This window comes from Acomys russatus, chromosome 16, assembly GCF_903995435.1.
Source record: "Acomys russatus chromosome 16, mAcoRus1.1, whole genome shotgun sequence".
In the NCBI taxonomy this organism is placed as follows: domain Eukaryota; kingdom Metazoa; phylum Chordata; class Mammalia; order Rodentia; family Muridae; genus Acomys; species Acomys russatus.
The window spans coordinates 22,899,746-22,921,004 of NC_067152.1; the positions used below are offsets into that span (position 1 = coordinate 22,899,746).

The 21,259-nt window shown below is 43.5% G+C and overlaps 1 protein-coding gene across 2 annotated transcripts in view; it reads left to right on the forward strand.

Moving 5' to 3' along the window:
* The window catches only part of Skap1 (src kinase associated phosphoprotein 1), a 293,807-nt gene that overhangs the window by 58,499 nt on the left and 214,049 nt on the right, over positions 1-21,259 (forward strand). The window contains exons 1-2 of one of the 2 annotated variants that reach the window (XM_051158404.1): positions 12,340-12,473; positions 15,539-15,640. In XM_051158404.1, coding sequence (XP_051014361.1) covers positions 12,467-12,473; positions 15,539-15,640 — 109 coding nt within the window. In that variant the 5' untranslated portion in view covers positions 12,340-12,466. Of the gene's footprint in view, positions 1-12,339; positions 12,474-15,538; positions 15,641-21,259 lie in introns of those variants that run through there. The other variant, XM_051158403.1, reaches the window with a different exon arrangement.

Below are 21,259 nucleotides of genomic sequence, written 5' to 3' on the forward strand. Positions count from 1 at the left end.
CAGACTAGCCCTCAAGCCCAGAGATCGGTCTGCTTCTGTCTCCCACTTGCCAAGATCAAAGGCATGCAACCACACCCAGCACAGCAGAAGAATTTAGAAAGCCCTAGAAGACTTGGTAATATTGGGATGATACCAGCGAGGAAAGATAGACATGATGACCTCATACTTTATATTGTCTAAAATAAACTTAAGTAAAAACGTTAAGAAGTCATTTTATTCTTAATAGTAAGTCTTATTATATAACCAGGCTAGATTTGAACTAACTGCGTAGCCCAGGGTGGCCTGGAACTTTCCATTCTTCTGCCTAAGCACCCCCAGCGCTGAGATTATAGATGTACACCACCATGTTCAGCCTTTCTTAGCAGTGTGTTTATAATAATAACATTAATTCTTCCCATACATTTTCACCCGTACACTATTGGTTCATTGTCATCTTCCTTAGTGGTTCATCAGTGTGTGACAAAACTTCTAGGGAGATAGCACACACATCTCCACTTCCACTCCAGATAGGGAGCCCCTGACAGACCAAAGTATGAATACTACCAAAATCCAACATGGTGAACAATGAGTAAATATGGGTGAAGGGTTACTTACAGGAATATGGGTGAAGGGTTACTTACAGGAATATGGGTGAAAGGTTACTTACAGGAATATGGGTGAAGGGTTACTTACAGGAATATGGGTGAAGGGTTACTTACAGGAATATAAGTGAAGGGTTACTTACAGGAATACAGATGAAGGGTTACTTACAGGAGCAGAAATGACTCAAAGCATCACCACCAAAGGCCACCTCAGCACCGGCGACAGCACACTGCACAGCCTGCAGGCAGCTCAACAGGTTAGACAGCATCCTTTGTAGGTGCCTCAGTTGGTCTAAATCCCTTCCAGGCCAACTGGGCTAGGATGAATCTTTCCACCCCGGCTTGTCTGAGGGTCTTGTTTGCAGCAGCGAGGCTTGTTTTCTCTAGGAGGGAGGGGCCTAGTGAAGCTGGTTAGTTTCAGGGACTTCCTTAAAAGACGAAATGTTTCAATCTCGGAGGAAGTTGTTTTTTATATATCATCTAAGAAGAAGAAGAAAATACAATCTAGTGAATTATTACTTTAATATAGAGGACACATAACGAAGTATTACTTTAATGTAGAGGACACATAAATGGGACAGCTTCTTTTTTCTTTTACTTTAAAAACCATCTATCCATCCATCCATCTACTCCATCTATCTATCATGGGTGTGTGTGTGTGTGTGTGTGTGTGTGTGTGTGTGTGTGTGTGTGTGTTTATGTGTGCACACACATGTGCCACAGTGGAAGTCAGAGGACAACTTACAGAACTGGTTCTTTCCTCTCACCATATGGGCTTGGTGGGTTGAACTCGGGTTGTCAGGCTTGGCAGCCAGCTTTCTTCCCTGCTGAGTCTTCTCACCAACCTAGAAAAACTCTCTTGACGAGGCTCAATACAACTGAGGATCATGAAAAGCCTTGGTTTTAGGACTTCAGATAATCTCAATAATATAAGGCCTGCTTACTTTGAAAACTACTCTTGTCGTTCCCTTCCTGTCCTTCCTCTCCTCTCCCGCTTCCTCTCCCTCCTCTCCCTCTTCCTGTCCCTCCTCTTCCTCTCCCTCTTCCTCTCCCTCTTCCTCTCCCCCTTCCTCTCCCTCCTCTTCCTCTCCCTCTTCTTGTCCCTCCTCTTCCTCTTCTCCCTCTTCCTGTCCCTCCTCTTCCTCTCCCTCTTCCTGTCCCTCCTTTTCCTCTCCCTCTTCCTCTCCCTCTTCCTCTCCCTCCTCTTCCTGTCCCTCCTCTTCCTCTCCCTCTTCCTGTCCCTCCTCTTCCTCTCCCTCTTCCTGTCCCTCCTCTTCCTCTCCTTCCTCCTGCCTCTCCTCCCCTCCTTTCATCTACTCTTCCTCTTTCTATTCCTCCTCCTCCTTTTCCTATGCCTCCTCCTCTCCCTTTTCTTGTTCCTCTTCCTCTTCTTGCCCCCCTTCTGTTCCTCTTCCTCTCTGCCTCCTTCCCCTCCCCTCCATCCCATCTCTTCTCCCCCCTCCTGTTCCCCTCCTCTCCCTTGCTCTTCTTTTCATCATCATCATCATTTTATTGCATGTGTGTGCTGCAGGTTGAGTCCAGGACCTTGCACATGTCACTGAGCTACATACTCAGCAAAAATAAATGAACAAACAAACAGATAACAACAATAACAAAGCAATTTTTTAAAAGTTTAAATTTTAATTTAGTTATGGAGGAGAGTTGTGAGGTGTTTGCCGTGGAACTGTTTGCGTTGCAGCCATCAGAATCTACAAGGTAATATTGATTGGCTGTCTAAATAACAATCCGCTTTGCCCTTCAGATTTGATGACACCATCATTTTAAGTCATGGCACAACCTGATTTCCTTCTTCTTGTTTCACGTTCTCCTTTGATAAGATGAGTTAATTGCTGACAGTTTTAATGTAGTAAATCAAAATTTCACATAGAAGGTATAATGTACATAATTCAAAATTAATTGCCAATTTTTTTTTTTTTTAACCATTTGCTGAATTTCCTATCAGGGACCCAAAGTCTAAAACAAATATCATAATACTTAAAAAATAAACTGGGCAAGCCAGTGAGACTATTATAAATATTTATAACACAGTCATATATATGTATTTGCTATTTATTTGTTTTTGTTTTGTTTTGTTCAAAGTTCAGGGTGGCCTTGATCTCACTATGTAGTTTACTATAGCCCTGAGCTCATTTTCCTCCTGTCTTCATCTCCAAAATTCTTGAATGATGGGCGTATGCCACCATACTTGGCTACAGTTGTCACTCCTTCATATTTTGATCATCAGTGGAAATGAGCCGTGAGGTCTCTCACCACTTTGACCGTTCTTTAACCAGACATATCTGTGCTGAGGTTCCTGAGAAAATTATCTAGCATAATTTACATGTAAAGATTCATTTTACTTTTTAATTTCTATGTGCATGTGTGTATGCACATACGTGTGAGTGCCCGTGTGGCCAGGGCAGATGCCAGATTCTATGTGCCCGTGTGTATGCACATACGTGTGAGTGCCCGTGGTGGCCAGGGCGGATGCCAGATTCTATGTGCCCGTGTGGCCAGGGCAGATGCCAGATATCTTGGAGCGGGCATTATAGGTAGCTGTAAGTCATCCAACTTTGTTGCTGTGAACTGAACTCAGGTTCTCTAAAAGAAGCGTCCAGCACTCCTAGCCACTGAGCCATCTCTCCTGACCCTCTAATATATTTTAATATGAACTGTGCCTCCTTAGTTAAATTGTAAAAAATCATATTCAAAATGCCAAGTCTTTATCCACCTCAAAGTAAATTGATTACTAAAAATATAGGTTGACAAAAAACAAATAGTACAAAGGATAATATATAACACATGTACGCATGCATAGATATATTATTATATAGCAACATTGAGAAAGCCTGACATGGTGGTCCATGCCTGCAATCCCAACACTCTGGAGGCAGAAGCAGAAGAATCGCCTCAAATTCAAGGCCAGCCACGGTTACCTAGTGTGTCCCTGTCTCAGAAGACCAAAACCAAACCAAAGCCAACAAACATGAAGCCACATTGACTAATATTTTAAAAGATTTAAGTGGCTTGTCAATGAACGTGTGGGTTTTTGCCTTCATCTGAATCAGGCAAACTAAAACAAGCAAACAAACAAGTGGCATCTGTAAGAGAATTAGGAATTTTAACATGAGCTATTTTTAGATTATTTTGAAATTGCTTTGAGGGGCTGGAGAAATGGTATTATCAGTTAGGAGTACTGGCTGCTCTTCCAAAGGTCTAAGGATTTGGTTCTGAGAACCCACATAATGCCTCAAAACCATCCGTAGCTCCAATCCAAGGGAAACTACACCCTCTTCTGGCCTCCACTTGCATTGGGCTGTTCGCATGTTTTTGTGGTCCACAAGCAGACAGTCAGGCAAAATACCTATATGTACACATACTAAAATGAGATGATATTTTCAAAATGTAACTTTTAATGAAAATGTATTTATTTTATTATTGTGTATGCAAATATGAGCATGCATGTGCAATAGCACATGTGCGGAGGCCAGAGAACAACTCTGTGGAGTGAGTTCTCTCCTTCTACTTTTATATGTGTGTGTGTGTGTGTGCGCGCGCGTGCACGCATGCACGCATGCACGTGCAACTCAAGTCATTACGTTTGCCCAGCAAGCACCTTTACCCATTGAGCTGTCTTGCCAGCCCTTGCCTGGTTTGATTTCTCACAAGTTTATAATTTTTGAGCTGGGGGTATCGAGTGCTTGCCTAGTATAGATAAGGCTCTGGGTTTGATCTCCAGAAAATGTCAAAAAAGAACCATGTTGAGGTTTATTTAAAAGTGAGGTTATTTTATTTGTATTGTGAGACGCAGAAGATTATTGCATAGGTTCGTGTAGCTAGATGCAAAAACACACTAGAAATGAGCTTCTCTCTATTTTTTGAGACAGGGTGCTGTCCTGGCCTCACTTTGTAGACCAGGCTGGCCTTAAACTCACAGAGATCCACCTGCCTCTGCCTCTCAGAGTGCTGGGACTACTAGCATGTACCACCATACCTGGCTTGCTCTATATATTTTATTTTAAGTTCATGTTCTTAGTGGGAGGAATGTGAGTTTGAAGCAGGTTTAAATCGAAATCCCAGGTCTTTGTAAAAGCTCCGAGAGACTTGGAAAGCTCTGTACCATCTTGAAGCATCCCTTTTCTCCTCTATGCATCCCCACTATTGCCCTCACTGTCATTGATATGTTCTAATAACATTATAACCCCCAAACAGCACTTGCATGTGGTAGCGAGCGGGTCTTTAAAGACACAAGTATTTACGTCTCAGAGTAGAGCCGAGCATGTGTGTGGAGCCTTAATAATAAATGCTCCCTATCTTTCCATAAAACTCATCCATTCCAGCTGAGCCCTTCCCTGGGACCCTGTAAGACACATGGATGCATCTGTGAGGTTTACATTCATAGGGCACATGAACGGCACTCGTACTGAAAAGCCTACGGCGAGCTTTCGACTGACGGGCTTGTTGCTCACACAACGTCTGGACCACGTTGAATGAGGACACGAATGCTGCTTCGCTTCTCATCCCCGGCCACCACATACTTGAAACATGTAGTTCCGACAATTACAAGAAGCAGAACATGAAAGCAGTGAGAGAACACCATCTTTACACTGGGCGGGGGGTGGGGTGGGGGTAGGGGGCAGTGGTGGGATTACCTTTGAAGTCTAAGAGAAGTGTTTTGGAATTGATGGAGTGCACCGTGACTTTACTGAGTCCTATTTATGAAAATGCTCTTTTGCCTTCATGCCAAGAGGCTTTAGCACAGTCCTAAGAAGGATTTACACAAAAGAAACACAGTCCAAATTTATGACGTGTCTGCAAATGTAAGGAAAAGTCTGAATTTACAGTATTTATAATTTATTGTTGAGTGTCTCTCTCTACCACTCTCCCTGGAATGCTGCTGTTTTATAAACACAAGTGTTGGCTGAAAACGAACACTGTCCTAACCTATGCTACTTTTTAAAGGGGACTCTTCAAGTGTGTTTTCCTCGTCTTTTGGGGGATTGATGAGGGAAATGTGCACAGACCTCATGCTCTTGCCTTTGGCTTTGGCCCAACCTTTTAGCATCAACAATCTTGACAGGAGGTTTTTTTGCCTTAAGCCCCCACCCCTACCCCCATACACACACCTTCTATATTTGCTGCATTTTTTATACATTAATCTGCAGGAAGCGGAAACACACACAAGCTGGTTTTGAAGTTAGTGACCGACTTTGATACCTGTTCAAATTCTTTTTCCTTCTCTTGCATCTGCTGGTTGGGTTTCTGAGTGGAATCATGCACTTTACAATTACTATACAAATTGTTTGCTGATCTACTCACTGTCTAAAAAAAAAAAGTCAGATTAAAAAAATATAAAGGTCTACATCTGTATATGGATATAAAAACAAAATGCATGCCTGGTGCCCACAGAGGCCAAAGAGGACATTGGATCCCAGTACGTTAGAGTCATAGATTGCAATAAGCCACCATGTGGGTGCTGGAAATTGAAACTGAGTCCTCTGGAAGAGCATCCAGTACTCATAACTGCTGAGCCGTCTCTCAGCCCCATTTTTTTTCCTTTTTGAAGTTGATATTTTCTAAGATTTTTATGTTTTTATGTTTCTTCTAAATGTGTATTCTAGAGTAGATAATATTGAGGCAAAAGAAATGCCCCCAAAACAAACAAAAACCTGGCTTGGTTCTGGAAAGATGGCTCAGCAGTTAAGAGCATTTCCTGCCTTTGCAGAGGGCCCAGCTTTGGTTCCTAGTATGCCCACAAGGAGGCTTACTACACCAGGGTGGCTGAAGTGTCACTAGCAGGGGAGAGGCTTCTAAGTTATGGGCAAGGAGATTTATACGATGCATAAAACCAAACTCGCAGTTACTGCTGACTCTAACCGAGGTCAAGAGGGGAGAAACCCATCTTGTGCGCCCTCTTTGGCTTTGTCAGCTGATCTGAATGTAATACACACACTCGCCAGCCTGGAGAGGTTGCTGGTCATAATTCATCACTAAAAAGATGTTTTCCAGCCAGTCGTAGGGTTACACACATGCAGTCCCAGTGCTTGGGAGACTGAGGCAGGAGATCAAGTGTTCTAAGTCAGCCTGGCTGCACGATGGGTTTGTGTCTCAATCCGTAGGTCCATCAATCATCAACCCATCAATCCATCAATCCATCAATCACGGACCCTCGCGTGTATTCATGGAGCGGTCAAAGGACAATTTGCAGGAGTCAGTTCTTTCCTTCCACCGTGTGGATCCCAGGGACTCAAGCTCAGATTATCAGGCTTGGTGGCAAATGCCTTTACGTGGCCCATTAAAATTTTGTTTTATTAATTTTCAGTGTAGAAGGTAAGTGGAGTTTATTATGAAGTGACGGTCATGGAGTGAGGATGGACAATGGCCAGAGAGAGGCCATTGTTTAAACCCACCTTTTTAAGTTAAACTTTATATTATCATCATTATTAATAATATGTTTTCCTCCACTTTTATTTTAATTTTGAAATTGCGCTATAATCACACCATTTCTCCTTTCCCTTTGCTGTCTCCAAACCAGAAGTTCTCATCCTGTGGGTCACGACCCCTTTAGAATGAACGACCCTTTCACAGGGGTCGCCTAAGACCATTAGAAACCACAGATATTTATATTATAATTCATAACAGTAGCAAAATCTTAGCTATAAAGTTGCAACAAAAATAATCTTATTGCGGGGGGTGGGGGGCGGTGTCACCACAGCATAAAGAGCTGTATTAAAGAGTTGCTGCATTAAGCTAGTTGAAAACCGCTGCTCCAAAACCCTCCCATATACCCTTCCTTGCTCTTTTTCAAATTCGTGGCCTATTTTTTTTTCCTTAATTGTTGTTATATGCATACATGAACATGTCTAGACATATATATTCCTAAATATAACCATCTCAGTCTCTACAATGTTGCTTATATGTGTGTTTTCAGGGCCGACCGGTCGGTACTGCTAAACACCTGATGTGCCCTCCTCTGGAGAAGACCATTTCTCCCGCTGCTCTCAGCATCCCTTAGTTGCCTGAGGTTCTTTGTGTGGGGTTGAGGCCTTATATTATTATTATTTTTTAAGTCTCTAGACTAGATGGGCTCCTGTGGGGTGCTTTCCTGTCAGGGTGATCGACAGCCCATTTGGATGAACTGTTATGGGAGAGGACAGTGGAATTATCCTCTTCTTTAGTAGGAAGCCTCTGGCTGCGTAATCATCAAGTGGTGCATTTTACACTTAAGATTTATATACTAAAAAAAAAAAAAAAAGATTTATATGCTTTGCTTGCGCTAATGAGACCTCAGCAAGAAAGGGGGGAAAATAGGGCGATGTTTCCATATGAAGCTTCTGGTCCAAGGGACTGAACCTTGAGTTGATGATGACATCAGCAAGAGACTTGGCTTGTTAAGGACTGCGCATGTATGTTGTTGGGCGAATGAACAGGAAGCTCTGATCTCAGCAGGGGCATGGCAGCCTTGGTGGTTACCGGAGGTCTGTATGGCTCACAGAGATAATTTGCCTCTCTACCGTGTGTCAAGAGCTGCTTCAGGTTTTCAGGCCTGTGAATCTTACCCACGATCCGTTCTTTTAACGATGTGTTGTCTGATCTTTATTCCTTGGGCTTTCACACAACATTCCTTAGATCTAACAATGGCCTGAAGAAAGCAGTGCCTCATTTTTTTTTTTAACTTTCTTTCTTTCTTTTTGCTTTTGTTTTGTTTTTTTCTTTTTCGAGACAGGGTTTCTCTGTGTAGCCTTAGCTGTCCTGGACTCACTTTGTAGACCAGGCTGGCCTCGAACTCACGGCGATCCTCCTACCTCTGCCTCCCAAGTACTGGGATTAAAGGCTGTGCCACCACCGCCCGGCTTCTCATTTTTTTTAAAGTGATTTATTTATTATTTATATATGTGCGTATGAGCCTGAATCAATTTATGTGTATGCAGGAGCCCACAGAAGCCAGAAGGGGACATTGGACCCTCTAAAACTGGAGTTACAGGAGGTTGCAAGCCACCATGTGAGTGCTGGGAGCCAAACTCAGGTCCCCTGCAGGAATGACAAAGTCCACCTCTCCAGCCCACCTCGCTCTCTTTTAGCAAAACACCCTGGAATCAAACTAGCCTGATAGTCTCAAGAGATTTCTTAAGCCGTGAAGCAAAATAGGCCGTAGAGTGGGCAAGGACTATAAACGGATGCTAAGATGCTGCCGCTGTAACTGGTTTGGGATGGAGGAAAGGGGGATGATGGGAAGAGAGAAGGAAGTGAGCAAACGGTAACAGGATCGCTATGTTCCTGTGGACATCCATGTTTTCAAGGAATTTTCCTACTATGTTAGTGATAGCACAATGATTGCAGAGACAGATGCCAGGTCAGAACCACACTTAGGTATGGCCCATTTGAGCCCAGTTTCTGTGATGCAGGGTCAAAGTACCCAGGACTCAACATAATTGTACAGAAAAATGCTGCAAAAAAAAAAAAAAAAAATCAGCATATTGATCTAAGCCCGAAGTCGTTGTATTAAAGTTCATGAGCATGATCCCTTGCTAAAAATGACAGTTTAAAGGTTGTCCCAACAATACAATGACAACAAATTTGAGCTGTGAATGAGGCCACTTCCTTCCTGATCAGATGCGGCTTTGACAGTTCCCATCTCCGTATGGAGTAGAATTGGCCTTTGTGGCAATAGCTTAAGTTTTGATTAATACCATAAACTCAAGTTGTTGGCTGTCGTTCAGCACGCTTTGCCTTTGAATAATGACCGTGGTTTATAAAGCACTCAGCCTGGGAGCTGGTGGACTAGGGAGAGCACTTTGTAACCAGACAGGGTGGGTTCAAAGCATAGTGTTGCTGCTCCCGGTCACTTCTGGGCTCTGAGTAAGTTGGTGAGTTGTTTCATGTCCACGTATCTTCATCTGCATCTTTGGGATGCTAACTTGTCCCAAGGTTATACCGAGAATCCCTTGAGGTACCACATGAGCCGCCTTGACCCAGAGCCTGTAGCCGATACAGAATCCCACGAGCTGTTCTATCAGTACCGCAGCCGGCTGTCTCCTGCAAATCAAAACATACTGAAATGAAGTTGAATAGTTCACAATGAGAGCGAAGGATGGAGAACACAGTAGGTCCAAAGAAAACAGAACCACAAGCCAGGAATTCTAGGTTATGACTGCCTATAGCCGGTCAATGACCAATGCATTTGTCTTACAGCATTCTTGTCTGTGCACCGCCAAATGCAGGGTTGCACGCTTTTTGAATTCTGTCAAGCTCTCATTACTAGTGAAAATATTTTTTAACTCAGCAGGTTCCGTTTTGGTGCCAGCGAAAATAAAACAGTGGTAGGTGGACTGTGTTAGCGTAAAGCTGGGACTGTGGATGACAGCCTGCAGGTTGCTTTCTGAAGGGTGCGTTGTCACGTACACAGTTATCCGTTTGTACCTGTTGCTGCCAGCCCTCCGGTTTGTTGGTGTCTGGGAGCTGAGCTTTTATGCAAAACTTGAGCAGGGTTAAAGTTCCCAGCATTTTCCAAAAGTGACAGGGAGAGAGCCGAAGAGTTCATGTTGGAAGGTGTCTGTCTGTCTGCCTGCCTCCCTCCCTCCCTCCCTCTGCCTCTCTGTCTCTGTCTCTGTCACCCTCTGTCTCTATCTCTGTGTCTGTGTTGCTGTTCTGTGTATTTCTGTCTCTCTTCGTTCTTTCCTGTCCTCCTTTTTTTTTTTTTTTTTTTTTTAAAAGAAACTGTGATGATGCTACGCACTGCAGCTCACCCTACTGGCTAAAACAAGAAACTGCACCACAAAGGACCATTTTCTTTAAAAGTGGGGGAGGGGCTGCCGCTGCGGAAGCCTGTCTTAGCCACGGACTTCCACTGGCTGTTCCTTCCCCCAGCTTCCTCCTGACTGTGGTTCGTTTGGGGATGCTCTTAAGCTGTGCCGCCTTTTGCGTTGTTCGACTCACAGGTGTTTTGTAGCGATTGTTCTGTGAATGTCAACTTGTGTCTGTTTCCTATTATTTACACTGCTCCACCCTTACCAGTGCTATTCTTAGGGTGGCCGTGTAATTAGATAGCAGTATTCTTAAGAAACAGAACCCTCCTTCAGAACTTAAGCTCAGACCATTTTTGCATCAAGGTCCTAGTTAAAGCAACTTTTCACAAGAGCGATAAATGGAAACTTTCTTCACCAGCCTCTCATTCATTCTGCAGATTTAATGACACGGTACTATCACACTCACTGCCAGGGCCTTGGGTAGGTGGGTGGCTGGGAATGCGAAGGAATATTTATACACTGACTTATGGGTAGATAGAGGAGGAAAAAGATGGGCAAGAAGCCAGGCTGCATAGAACAGAGAAGAATCTGAGTCCTTCACTGCGTGTGGATTAATCGTAAGAACCAACCACGCAAGTCCAAATGGATATTCAGAAGTCGGTGAAGCCTTGCAGATGTTCTGTGGGAAACACCATACATTTGCTAACGCATGAGGTTGTACAAAATGGTGTGTAATTTATAACACAAGTATTGACAGACACAACCCATGCCCCTACCCCACCCCCAGCTTTGGTGTCGCAGATGTGCTCTGTACTGTAGTCACTTGTGAGTGACATTTCCCATATCTGGTCACGTCTGTATCAACACATTGCTTTAGAGCCAGTGACTTAGGTGAATGGTTCTAACAAGGAGGGATAAGCTGCCATGTTGACGATCCTACCAGAGTCGAGCTTCGGGAACTGAGTTAGTGTTAAATTGGTCCGAGAAGAGCTGGCCATAGTACTGCTACCAAGTGTGAAAACTAACTGGGTTTGGATCAGGAAACTTTGCTTATAGCATTTTGCTGAGGACTTATTAGCTTTAAGAGGGAGTCTCATGCCCCGTGGGCTCTTAAACGTCAACGGAGTAGGAAGCCCTCATTTTCTTCTGGTGTCAACAGCAATAAAGGCAAAATAAATAAATAAATAAATAAAAATTACAATTTCACACTAGCATCTATTTCTGTACATTATTCAATGACATGCAAAAAAAAAAAAGAGTCATAGCGAAATGCAGGACGTTTCTAACCACGTGACACAACACAGTTGCCTACAGGTGACAGCAGACTTCACAGCAGCACGCTCACAGTTAATTAGAGGAGAGAGAAAGGGTGTTGACGTAGACCAACATAAGAAGTGCTAACGAGCCTTTACATATCGAACAGAAAGTGTGCATTTGTGTTTCACACACTTTCTGTTCCTCTATATCACCGTGTTTTTTTTTTTTTTTTAGTGCCTAGTCTGCTTTTCTATCTCTTTTCATCTCTTTAGTAAAATTGTCACCGCATTCTGCCTTTGTCCCTAAATAGCACCTGCAAATTCAGAACCAGGCTGGTTTATCAAAAGAGTTACTAGGGGAACATCATGGCTCCTTTTTTTTTTTTTAACACCCCCCCCCCTCTCCGATTCTATTTGGAATTGAATTAGTAAAATGAAAGTTTCTTAGCAGCTGAATTCACTTCTCCATAAAGTTTATGGAGCAGCAACAGCTGGTTGAATCCGAGGCAGCAAAAGCCAACTTCTAGTGGCCAAGCGATTGTTTCCGAATTAAGGGGGAAAACTCATTAGCTGGTAATGAAAACACAGGGAATAAAAATTAACAACACAGGAACCCTGGCAAATAATTACCCTCCACCTGACACAAAGCTGTTCCATCTTCCTGCTCCAGCCCCAGAAATTCCTAACCTATCACTCTAGGAAGCATGAACGAAATTGAGTTTGACTCTGAGAAAAAGAGCAATAGCAAAATCATCTCCGGGATGGGCCCCTCAGCACAGGTACTCAGCAGGCGAGCGGGCGAGCCTGCCACCAAGTGTGCTAAGGAGAGGATAGAGCGCCCAATTCTTATGACACTTAGAATCGAGGAACAAATTACCAGCTAATGGCAGGTGAGCCCCTGATAGAATTCCCCTAAATCTTGTTTAGAAACACAAAAGGAAAAAAAAAGGGGGGGGGGCTGAAGGCAGTGGAGGTGACTAATGGAGACATAGTATGTTAGAATATATATCTGTAGAGAAATGTATCGATTCAGAGTGAGCTGCAGTGGGAAGTGTGTCTCCAGTGGTAGAGGGTCTCGCTTCTGAGAAAGCCACTCTAAGCAGATGGAGTTCAAAGCCCTAATTGTTCAGTTGCTCGGTGGAAATGTCTGTCACTGTAGCTTGTGATCATTTACGCCCGATCCCACTGGACTCCAGTCGTGGCCACTTGGAACGGGGAGGGGCTGGGAGAGCTGTGGACGGACGCATCCAGAGAGCACGAGCCGCTGGGCTTTAAGGAAAAACTATGCCTTTTAACTTAAGCTGATCCAAAAGGACCACAGCAATTGTCGGCTCTTCTATAAAACTTTTCACCCATGCCTCTCAACTAGTTACAATCGTTTTTAATTACATTGGAGCATCTATTTACACAGCCCGGGAGGCTAGATTCTGTGTGAGCCCAAGTGAGGTGGGCCACTGGATGTGATAGTTAAAAACGCTTGTGGCATCATCATTGGGGACTATTCACACTTAAGCGTGAGGCGTATTTTTCAGTGTTTTTCTCAGCCACAACCATCTGTAGTACTGACCTAGGCTGTGTAGGAAGCAGTGCGCCATAACCACTCCTTGCTGCGTATGTAGACAGGGGCAGAGGCTGGCACCAAACACAATGGAGTCACTGTGAGTCCACCTTGTGTAACTAACTATCCAGAGACCCCTGTGCTCACACAGAAGTGACTCTCCTTCTGAGGTGAATCAGTCAAGCGGCAAATCCAGGCAGGTGTTCGGGGTGAGATTTTTAGACAAGGAAGCTGTGAGTGCCATCAGCACGAGGGACCAGGTCTTGGAACAGAACTAAAGGCATCGATGGAAAATTCTATGAAGTACAGACAAAGCTCGAATGTACCAATATTAATTTGTCGGTTTGGCAGATAGATTTCACTCCCGGAAGAAGCTGACGTTGAAGAAAATTGCATGAAGGCTGTATACAAAGCCGTGTGCACTAGCCCCACAATGCTTACACAGAACTTATTTTAAGGATTGACATGGTGGTGCAGGCCTGTAATCCCAGCACAGGTAAGAGGATCTCTGTGAGTTCCAGGCCAGCCCGATCTACACAAGTGAGTTCCAGGACAGCCAGTGCTACGTAGACAGACCCTGTCTGAAACAAACAACTTATTTAAAAAAAAAAAAAATTAAAAGACACAAAAGCAAAGGTTCTCCCTGATCATATATTTCTAAGATGTTAGATAGAGAGGGGTGGGTTCATCCCTGTGGTGGCGGGTTGTCAGGTGTGTGAAGCAAACAGAACACTAAGAAGTCTAGAATGGTAGTTGAACAGTGAGGGTCAGTCTATGCTATCTATATTAAATTTTTATTGGAACATATACAACTTATAAAAGAGAGAAAAAAGGGAGGGGTTGATTTGCCTCCAAAAATGAAGACTCTTCTTCTCATTTCAGCTTGCTTTCAGGTTTCTAGCCAGGCCACTCACGAACATCCTTGTTGGTACCGTCATCAGAGGCTCTGCCACTGTGTAAAACTTGAGTGTTTTAAGCCTCTGTCTAGCATGTGAGGTTTTTGCTGGGCAGCAGCCGCACGGAGATGGTTTGCTGTTCAGAGCTCAGGAAGTGCCTGGTCTGGTTTTAGCTAGTCACTGTTGTGTCGGGGTAAAAGAATTTTTTTTTCCTACAATAAACTCTACCGTTTATTTTTTAAAGTCCTGGGAGTGCAGATGTTCTGGGCAGTGGAGGACACCTACCTACCACTGAGCATTGGAAGGCAAGTCTGGTTTGTGGAAAGACAAGGCCACAGCCATTTTTTTTTTTTTTAAATCACTTTATATCCTCCCCATCCTTGTGGTTTAATTGTAGGAAATAAACCTTTAGAGCGAGCCAATCGAGATTGTTCGCAGGTTGTTTGGTTTCACTGCTCCCCTGGTTGAAATCCTGGGCCAAAAAAACCATACAGTGTTTACTGAGATTAGCACTGGTGATTTCCTTTGGATATTAGTATCTGAGATGATAATATTAAATTCGGTTGAAAAATCCCGTTTTCATGTTGGTGAAATGAACCAAGCAGCTGTCGGTGTCCTTTTTATCAGCAGCCTGTACCTCTGTTTGGGGGATTTTTTTAAGGAAAGCCATTTGCGATGCTTTCATTTTCTTCCGGTTTCTGCGTGAGCAGGCATCCCCTGCCTGGACCTTTTAAAGTATCATAATAGCATTGGCCACTTCTACAAAATACAATTCAACGTAGGCCGAAAAACACCCGAAAGGGATTAGCGATGTTTTAATTGCATAATACAGTATTGTATATACATTACCTTTTATCAAAGTCATTTTGCAGAACAAATATTACCTTCCTCCGGCTTTTGGAATCCCTGAGAGGTTGCTTTCAGGCTGTAAACTAGAATTACAAGAGCGAACTTTATTAAGGTTGCAAAGCAAGTAGTGATTTAAATAGGAATAGATTCCAGCCAAGTCTGGGTTCTCTCTGTTTACTGCTCATATTTTTCAGGGAAGAAGAGAGTATTGACCTTCCACATTATATTACGTGTAGAAAATTAGGCCTTTGTGTCACTCTTTCTGCTTCACTTAGAAATGGAAAGAGAAAGCGGCCTTCGGGGGCGGGGGTAAAGGTTGTAATTCATGGAGATGCAGAATATGTGAAAACAAATTTATACAGCTATGTTCTCATTTTAAATGTGACAGAGAAATTGCTCTTTTGTGGTAAAAGGTTTTCCCCACACGAAGCTACCAGGTGCTTAGTGCTAGGGAGAGGTAGGTGGTAGCGTGGAAGATTTCACACACAGGTAAGTTGGTTCTTAAAAGTTGTTTCTCTATCTCTCCTGTGCTAAAGGTGGACATGTGCATCAGCTCAGGGGTGCCTCCATCTTTGTAAGTACCAGAAGACACCTGCGAACGTGCAGATCAAGATGGCCACGGGATGACTTGATTTTCTTTCTCAATCCTCAGGAGGAGACCTTGGCCAGGACAGCTCTGATGACAATCTGAGTGGGACTCACGGCCCACCCCTCACATCAGAAGCATCCTTTTGGTCAGATTATCAGGACGAGGGTGAGTGTCCCCTCTCTGAGGGGTGTAACTTTTCCTGTGGCACCCCCCCCCTTTGCTTCTTGTCATTTTGTTTCCAGCAATGTTTTTTTTTTTTTTTTTTTTTTTTTTCTGGCTTGGTGATCACTGACTTGCAAAAACAACCACTTGCTTTGTTATGGGGCTGGTCCTCTTGGGTACTTGGGTGCGCCTAAAGTTAATGCATTTAGACAAACACTAATTCCACCGTGGGGCAGGAAGACATCATTGTGGGTATAGCTCACGAGCTATGACAGCATTTTAAGACTACAAGGCCCAGTTTTTCCATCCTTTCATCTCTCTTGGTTTCACTGGGAGGCATAAGAATCGGAAATCTGCGCTCACGGACAACTGGGCTGTTAATTTATTGTGAGGTGTTTGAGGCCCTTGGTCCCACTTATCACTATTATATTATTTTACCTGTGCTCACCCACCTCTAACCACAACTGGCCGTCGTTCAGGGGGAAAGGCACACGAACTCAATGCCAACTTCCCCCCGCGGCATCCATTTTATTTGAATCTTTGTAAAGAGGAGTTGGTAAAGAATTTCATTGCTATGAACATTTAAAAGTCTATGCAATAGCAACACACAATGCAAAACTGTCCCCGAGTTTTCGGTCTGTTAGTACAGAGATTGCGGCCTGGTGGCTGCCAGCTTCTGTGCAGGCTTAGATTTCCCAGGGGTGGGAGGTTGCTGGGCTCTCCTGGCATCCGGCCACAGGAGCAGAAGGCTTGATCATCTCGATGGGCGCAGGGTTCCTTATCAAACTCTCTCACGCCTCTCCAGTGGGAGGGGAGGGTGGAGATGTTCCTGAACGGGAGTAGTAAATTGGAAACGCATTATCCTGAGGGGCTGGGAATAAAGTTGGTAAATTGTTCCTTGTTTCTCTTTATGAATCCACATTCTCGTTTCTTTTTCTTCCAAATTTCAGGAACGCACAGTCCCCCATTTCCTCTCTCTTTGCCTATTCATGACTTGCTCTTTCGTGCAGCTTTTATTTTATTTTATTTTATTATTTTTTTTTTTTTGATGAGTCTTATATTTCTCTTTGGTTGAATTGATGACTTCTGCCTTAGTTAGAACAATGGATCAAATTGCTCATAGTTTTTGTTGTTTGGGGTTTTTGTTTTGTTTTGTTTTGTTTTGTTTTTGTTGTTGTTGTTTTGTTTTTTGTTTTAAAATCTTGCTTGAGCTTCGTATTTGGCAAAGTGAGTGACACCCACGTGTTCTAAGCCGGTAAGATCCACTGTGGTGCTGGTGTGTTACTCTAGAAACACGGTTTGGCCTGAAAGCTTAATAATTACCTTGGTAGCTGGTTAATAACTGTGGAAAATTAACAGTGCAAAACATGAAGAAAGTAACCTTTCATTTGGTTTTGATTAATCTAATGCTTGACAGAATCAGAACAATGGTGCCTCGTTAATTCATAGGTCACCTACTTGGTATTTCCAGTTTTCCAAAATACAGCTGAGAATACAATAAGTAAGCTAGAAAGACCTCGAGGTAGAAATAGATGTCAACGGATTCCGAGTTAACACTTAGGTTCCCTACTCTTGGGAGTGCCTCTGAGGCCTTCACTGGGTGAAACATCTTCCTTACAAATCGGTGCTAGAGGGCTTTGGTTTCCTGGGCCACGGTAATGCTTCATGTTAGAAGAAGGGATTTCTCTGTGTAGCCCTTGCTGTCCTAGGACTCACTCTGTAGAACAGGCTAGCCTTGACTCTACAGAGATCTGCTTGCCTCTGCCTCCCAAGTGCTGGGATTAAAGGTGTGCGCCATCACCGCCATCACCGCTGGGCTCTATAAATACTTCCTAAAAGAGAGGCTGGAGCGATGGCTCAGGCATTGAGAGTGCTTGCTGTGTTTCCTGAGGACCCAAGTTTGGTCGTCAGCACCCACGTCGGATAGCTAACAACCACCTGTAATTCCAGCTGCAGGGGATGGGGGGCTCTCCTTCTTCCCCCCCCAGGCATGAACACACATATGGTACACACTCACACATGCACATATACATGTCTCCAAGTAAAATTAAATACTAAAAAAAGGGTTTCCCAAAAGAGAAGCTAATTATGTTAGCAACATTAAATTCTTCCAAGACTTTTTGGTCTTTCATTTCAGTTCGTGAAAGGTAAAGGAATCCCCCAAGTGACACCGTTAATGGTGGAGATGGGAACAGGTGACCAGTGTGTGTTAGAAACTCACCTACAGTGTGACATGATGCTTAGGTTTCTGCAAAGCACTAAATCTAGAACAGAGCAAGAGCTCTTGATACGTAACGGGCAAGATGGATGTTGCCTTCTCCTGGGTGTCCAAGAAATTAGAGAGGGGTCTATAAAGAAGTTGGAACGTGGGACCAGCGTTTACATTCTGCTTAGTTAGGTTGAATGTTACAGAGATCACTAATGCCTTGCACATGGATCTAACAAGGCTCACGAAGGGACTCCAAGGCACCGTATGAAAGGTAAGCAGGATAAACAGTAAAGACAGACCGGGCTCCTGTCCCTATGTGCTCACCACCTCCCTGAGGACATACCGCTAACTAAATAGTCAAACAGGGAAATTCAAAAGCAGTGGCCCCCACTTGCTGCCCAGACAGCAGCGGCCATACTCTAGGAAGGAAATAGGCTTAACTAGCCTTGTCGTGTCAGTTATCTTAAGCTTTTAGAATTTTTGTCTGTACTAGAAACCATCAATATGTTTTAGCTTTGGTTTCCTCCACTCCTCCCACGTCAGAACAGTGTCCTTAACTTAGAATTATTAATGGATGGGCAGCCTGACCGGCTGCCCGCAGCTTTACTGATAAGCAATAACATGATGCGTGCTGACGATGTGCTTGGATCATGCCTTCAAGGAAACTACAAAAAGACCTAGAAGAATTTTGGCCAGGTACACAGGCGAGAGAGAGAGACAGAGACAGAGACAGAGACACAGAGACTGAGAGAGATGCAAACAGAGACACACAGAAGAAGAGACAGAGACAGAGAGACTGAGAGACACAGAGAAAGAAACAGAGACAGACTGAGACTGAGAGACACAGAGTCACACACACAGAGAGACAGACTGAGGGGGCAGGGGGAGGCATAGAGAACACCGAGGTTATAGACTAAACCATGCGTAGAGCTGAGAGTACCTTGCTACCTGATTACAGTTCTGTTTTCCTATGTGAATGCCCACAGTCCCTGGCAGGCTGTATGTATCCTGTGGAGAGACATGCACAGAGCACAGCACTGCCGCTGGGAATGAAGGCTTGCTAACACCGACTGACACTTACATTTCTGTACTGGAAGCACAGTTTCTTCCGTCAGGAAGGGAAGAAAACATGCATAATACAGCATCTGGACCAAAAGGAAGTAGGAAGCACTGAATACAGTAAAAGCAATCATCAGAGAGCCCCAGGACCTAATTTATTTTAGTGTCTAAAACCTAGAGTGGATTTGAACGCCTCAATAAACCTTCGTCACTAGGATAAGGAAGGACTGTCGTCTGCGCACTCTTCGGAGGATATGTTAGGGAGAGTGCGTGTGCTATCAGCAGGGCACAGTGACTCCTTCTGGAAGAAAGAAAAAATTGAATTGCTTTAATAGAAATGTGAAAATCTGCAATAGTGCACTGCTCATTATATGTGTTTGTATTCTAATTAAAGGAAGATATTAGATTTATCTGTAAAGAACTGAGAATGTATTTACAGCTTATTTTACCCAGGACAATTGGAAGGTCAGAGAAAGTTCTTAATGTCTTGCTGAGTGAGAAACAACCCTCCTGGAGAGCAATGAATAACCACAAAAAAGTTATCGATACACTTACTACATGGAATCCGCAAATTCAGCCAAGTGGCAGTAGTGGGCATTTTCAACCCTGTGCTTTTTTGAAAAGCACATTTGAAAGTATAAAGAATTATCTGGAAGTGGATTTTATTGGTGTCGCTTTCAGCACTTCTTAGTCTTAAATTTCTCTGCTTTCGTCTAAGTTCTGATGCAAGTCACGGCGGGATTTATGACTGTGAACAGCAGGCCTAGGAGTCCAGCGCGCTTGCCGACCATGCGCATGCGTGAGGCTCTGGCCTGTGTTCTCAGCCTTAGGGATAAAAAAGACGACACACGACAGTAGACCCGCGTCTGTCGGTTATTGTGGGATTTTACTGTGTTGTTGTTATTTTTATTTCCCAGTTCTGGGGATTAAGCCTCAGGCCTCCCCGATTCTAGGGCAGTGTTTTACCATGGAGTTAACATTCTTTCTAGTACTTTTTGTTTTTCAATTATAGGAGGGGGGCCCAAAAAAGACATTAGAACTGAATGTACTTCAAACTGTTTTGCTATTGTGAAATGAAAACAAAGATTTAGAGGCGGACATAGTGGCACACACCTGTAATCCCAGTGCCTGGGAGATAGAGGTAGGAGGACCAGAAAGTTAACCACATAGGGGTTTTGAGGCCAGCCTGGGCTACATGAAACCTTGCTTTAAAAAAAAAAAAAAGATGTTGACCTTTGTCTGCCTACCACGTGGATGCATTGCTGCAAAGAGGGGAAATGAAGTTTTAATGCGTTGACTAGGCTTTTGGAAGGTGAGTTTCCAGTTTGTGCTACACTTCCTGTGCCAAAGTTAGCGTTCCGGGAGTGGAAGGTGTGGGAAGGAGTCTTCTGGGTCAGCTCATTTAAGGAGGCTGGAGGGGGTGTGGGCATGAGGGTGGGGGGACCACTACCTCCGTTTTCAGGTAAAGAAGGGAGGTTTGGGAAAGCAAGTAATTTGGCCATTGATGACACATCGAGGCCGGGTGGGAGGTCAGGGTCTTGCTCGATCACGTAGCTACCTGTCCTTTGGGCTTTCCAACTCACTCTCCTCATTGCTTCACCCCATTAATACAATGGTAACTTATAAATGAAAGGATCCAGAGCTGAAGTGTACCGGGTAACTACTGCTTCATGAACGCCCCACAGAATTCAGCATGCACCAACCTCATTAGAATTCATAGTTCCATTCTGTATTTTGTAGTTTCCTTTAGGAAATTACCATTTAGACTTGTTATTTAGAAGTGTCTCATTATGATTTTTAGAATATATTTTATTTTAATCCCATATTGGGTATGGATATATATATATATATACACACACATATATATATATATATATGCATACATATGTGTTATGGATGGATGGATGGATGGATGGATGGAAAGTGGGCTGGTATGTGCATGTTGTGCAGGTGCCCGTGAAGACCAGTAGAAAGCATTGGATTCTCTGGAGCCAGAGTCATTGGCAGATGTGAGCCACAAGACCAAAAAAAAAAAAAAAAAAAAAAAAAAAAAATATATATATATATATATATATATATTGGAAACTGAGCTCAGCTCCTCAGTGAGACCAGTATAGGCTGTTAACCACTGAGCCATCTGTCTCTCCAGCCCCTTTTGCTCTGATTTTTCATTCTAACTTACTTTGTTATGGGTTCTAGGGTCCTTTATTATTATTATTTTTTTTAATCCTGTTGATTGAATTCTAATTTTGTTATGTTATGGTCTAAGATCACATTCTAGATCTTCTTGATTCTTTGCACATCACTGAGGCTTTCCTTGTAACCCGGTAGTCATTTTGTGTTTCAAAGGCCGT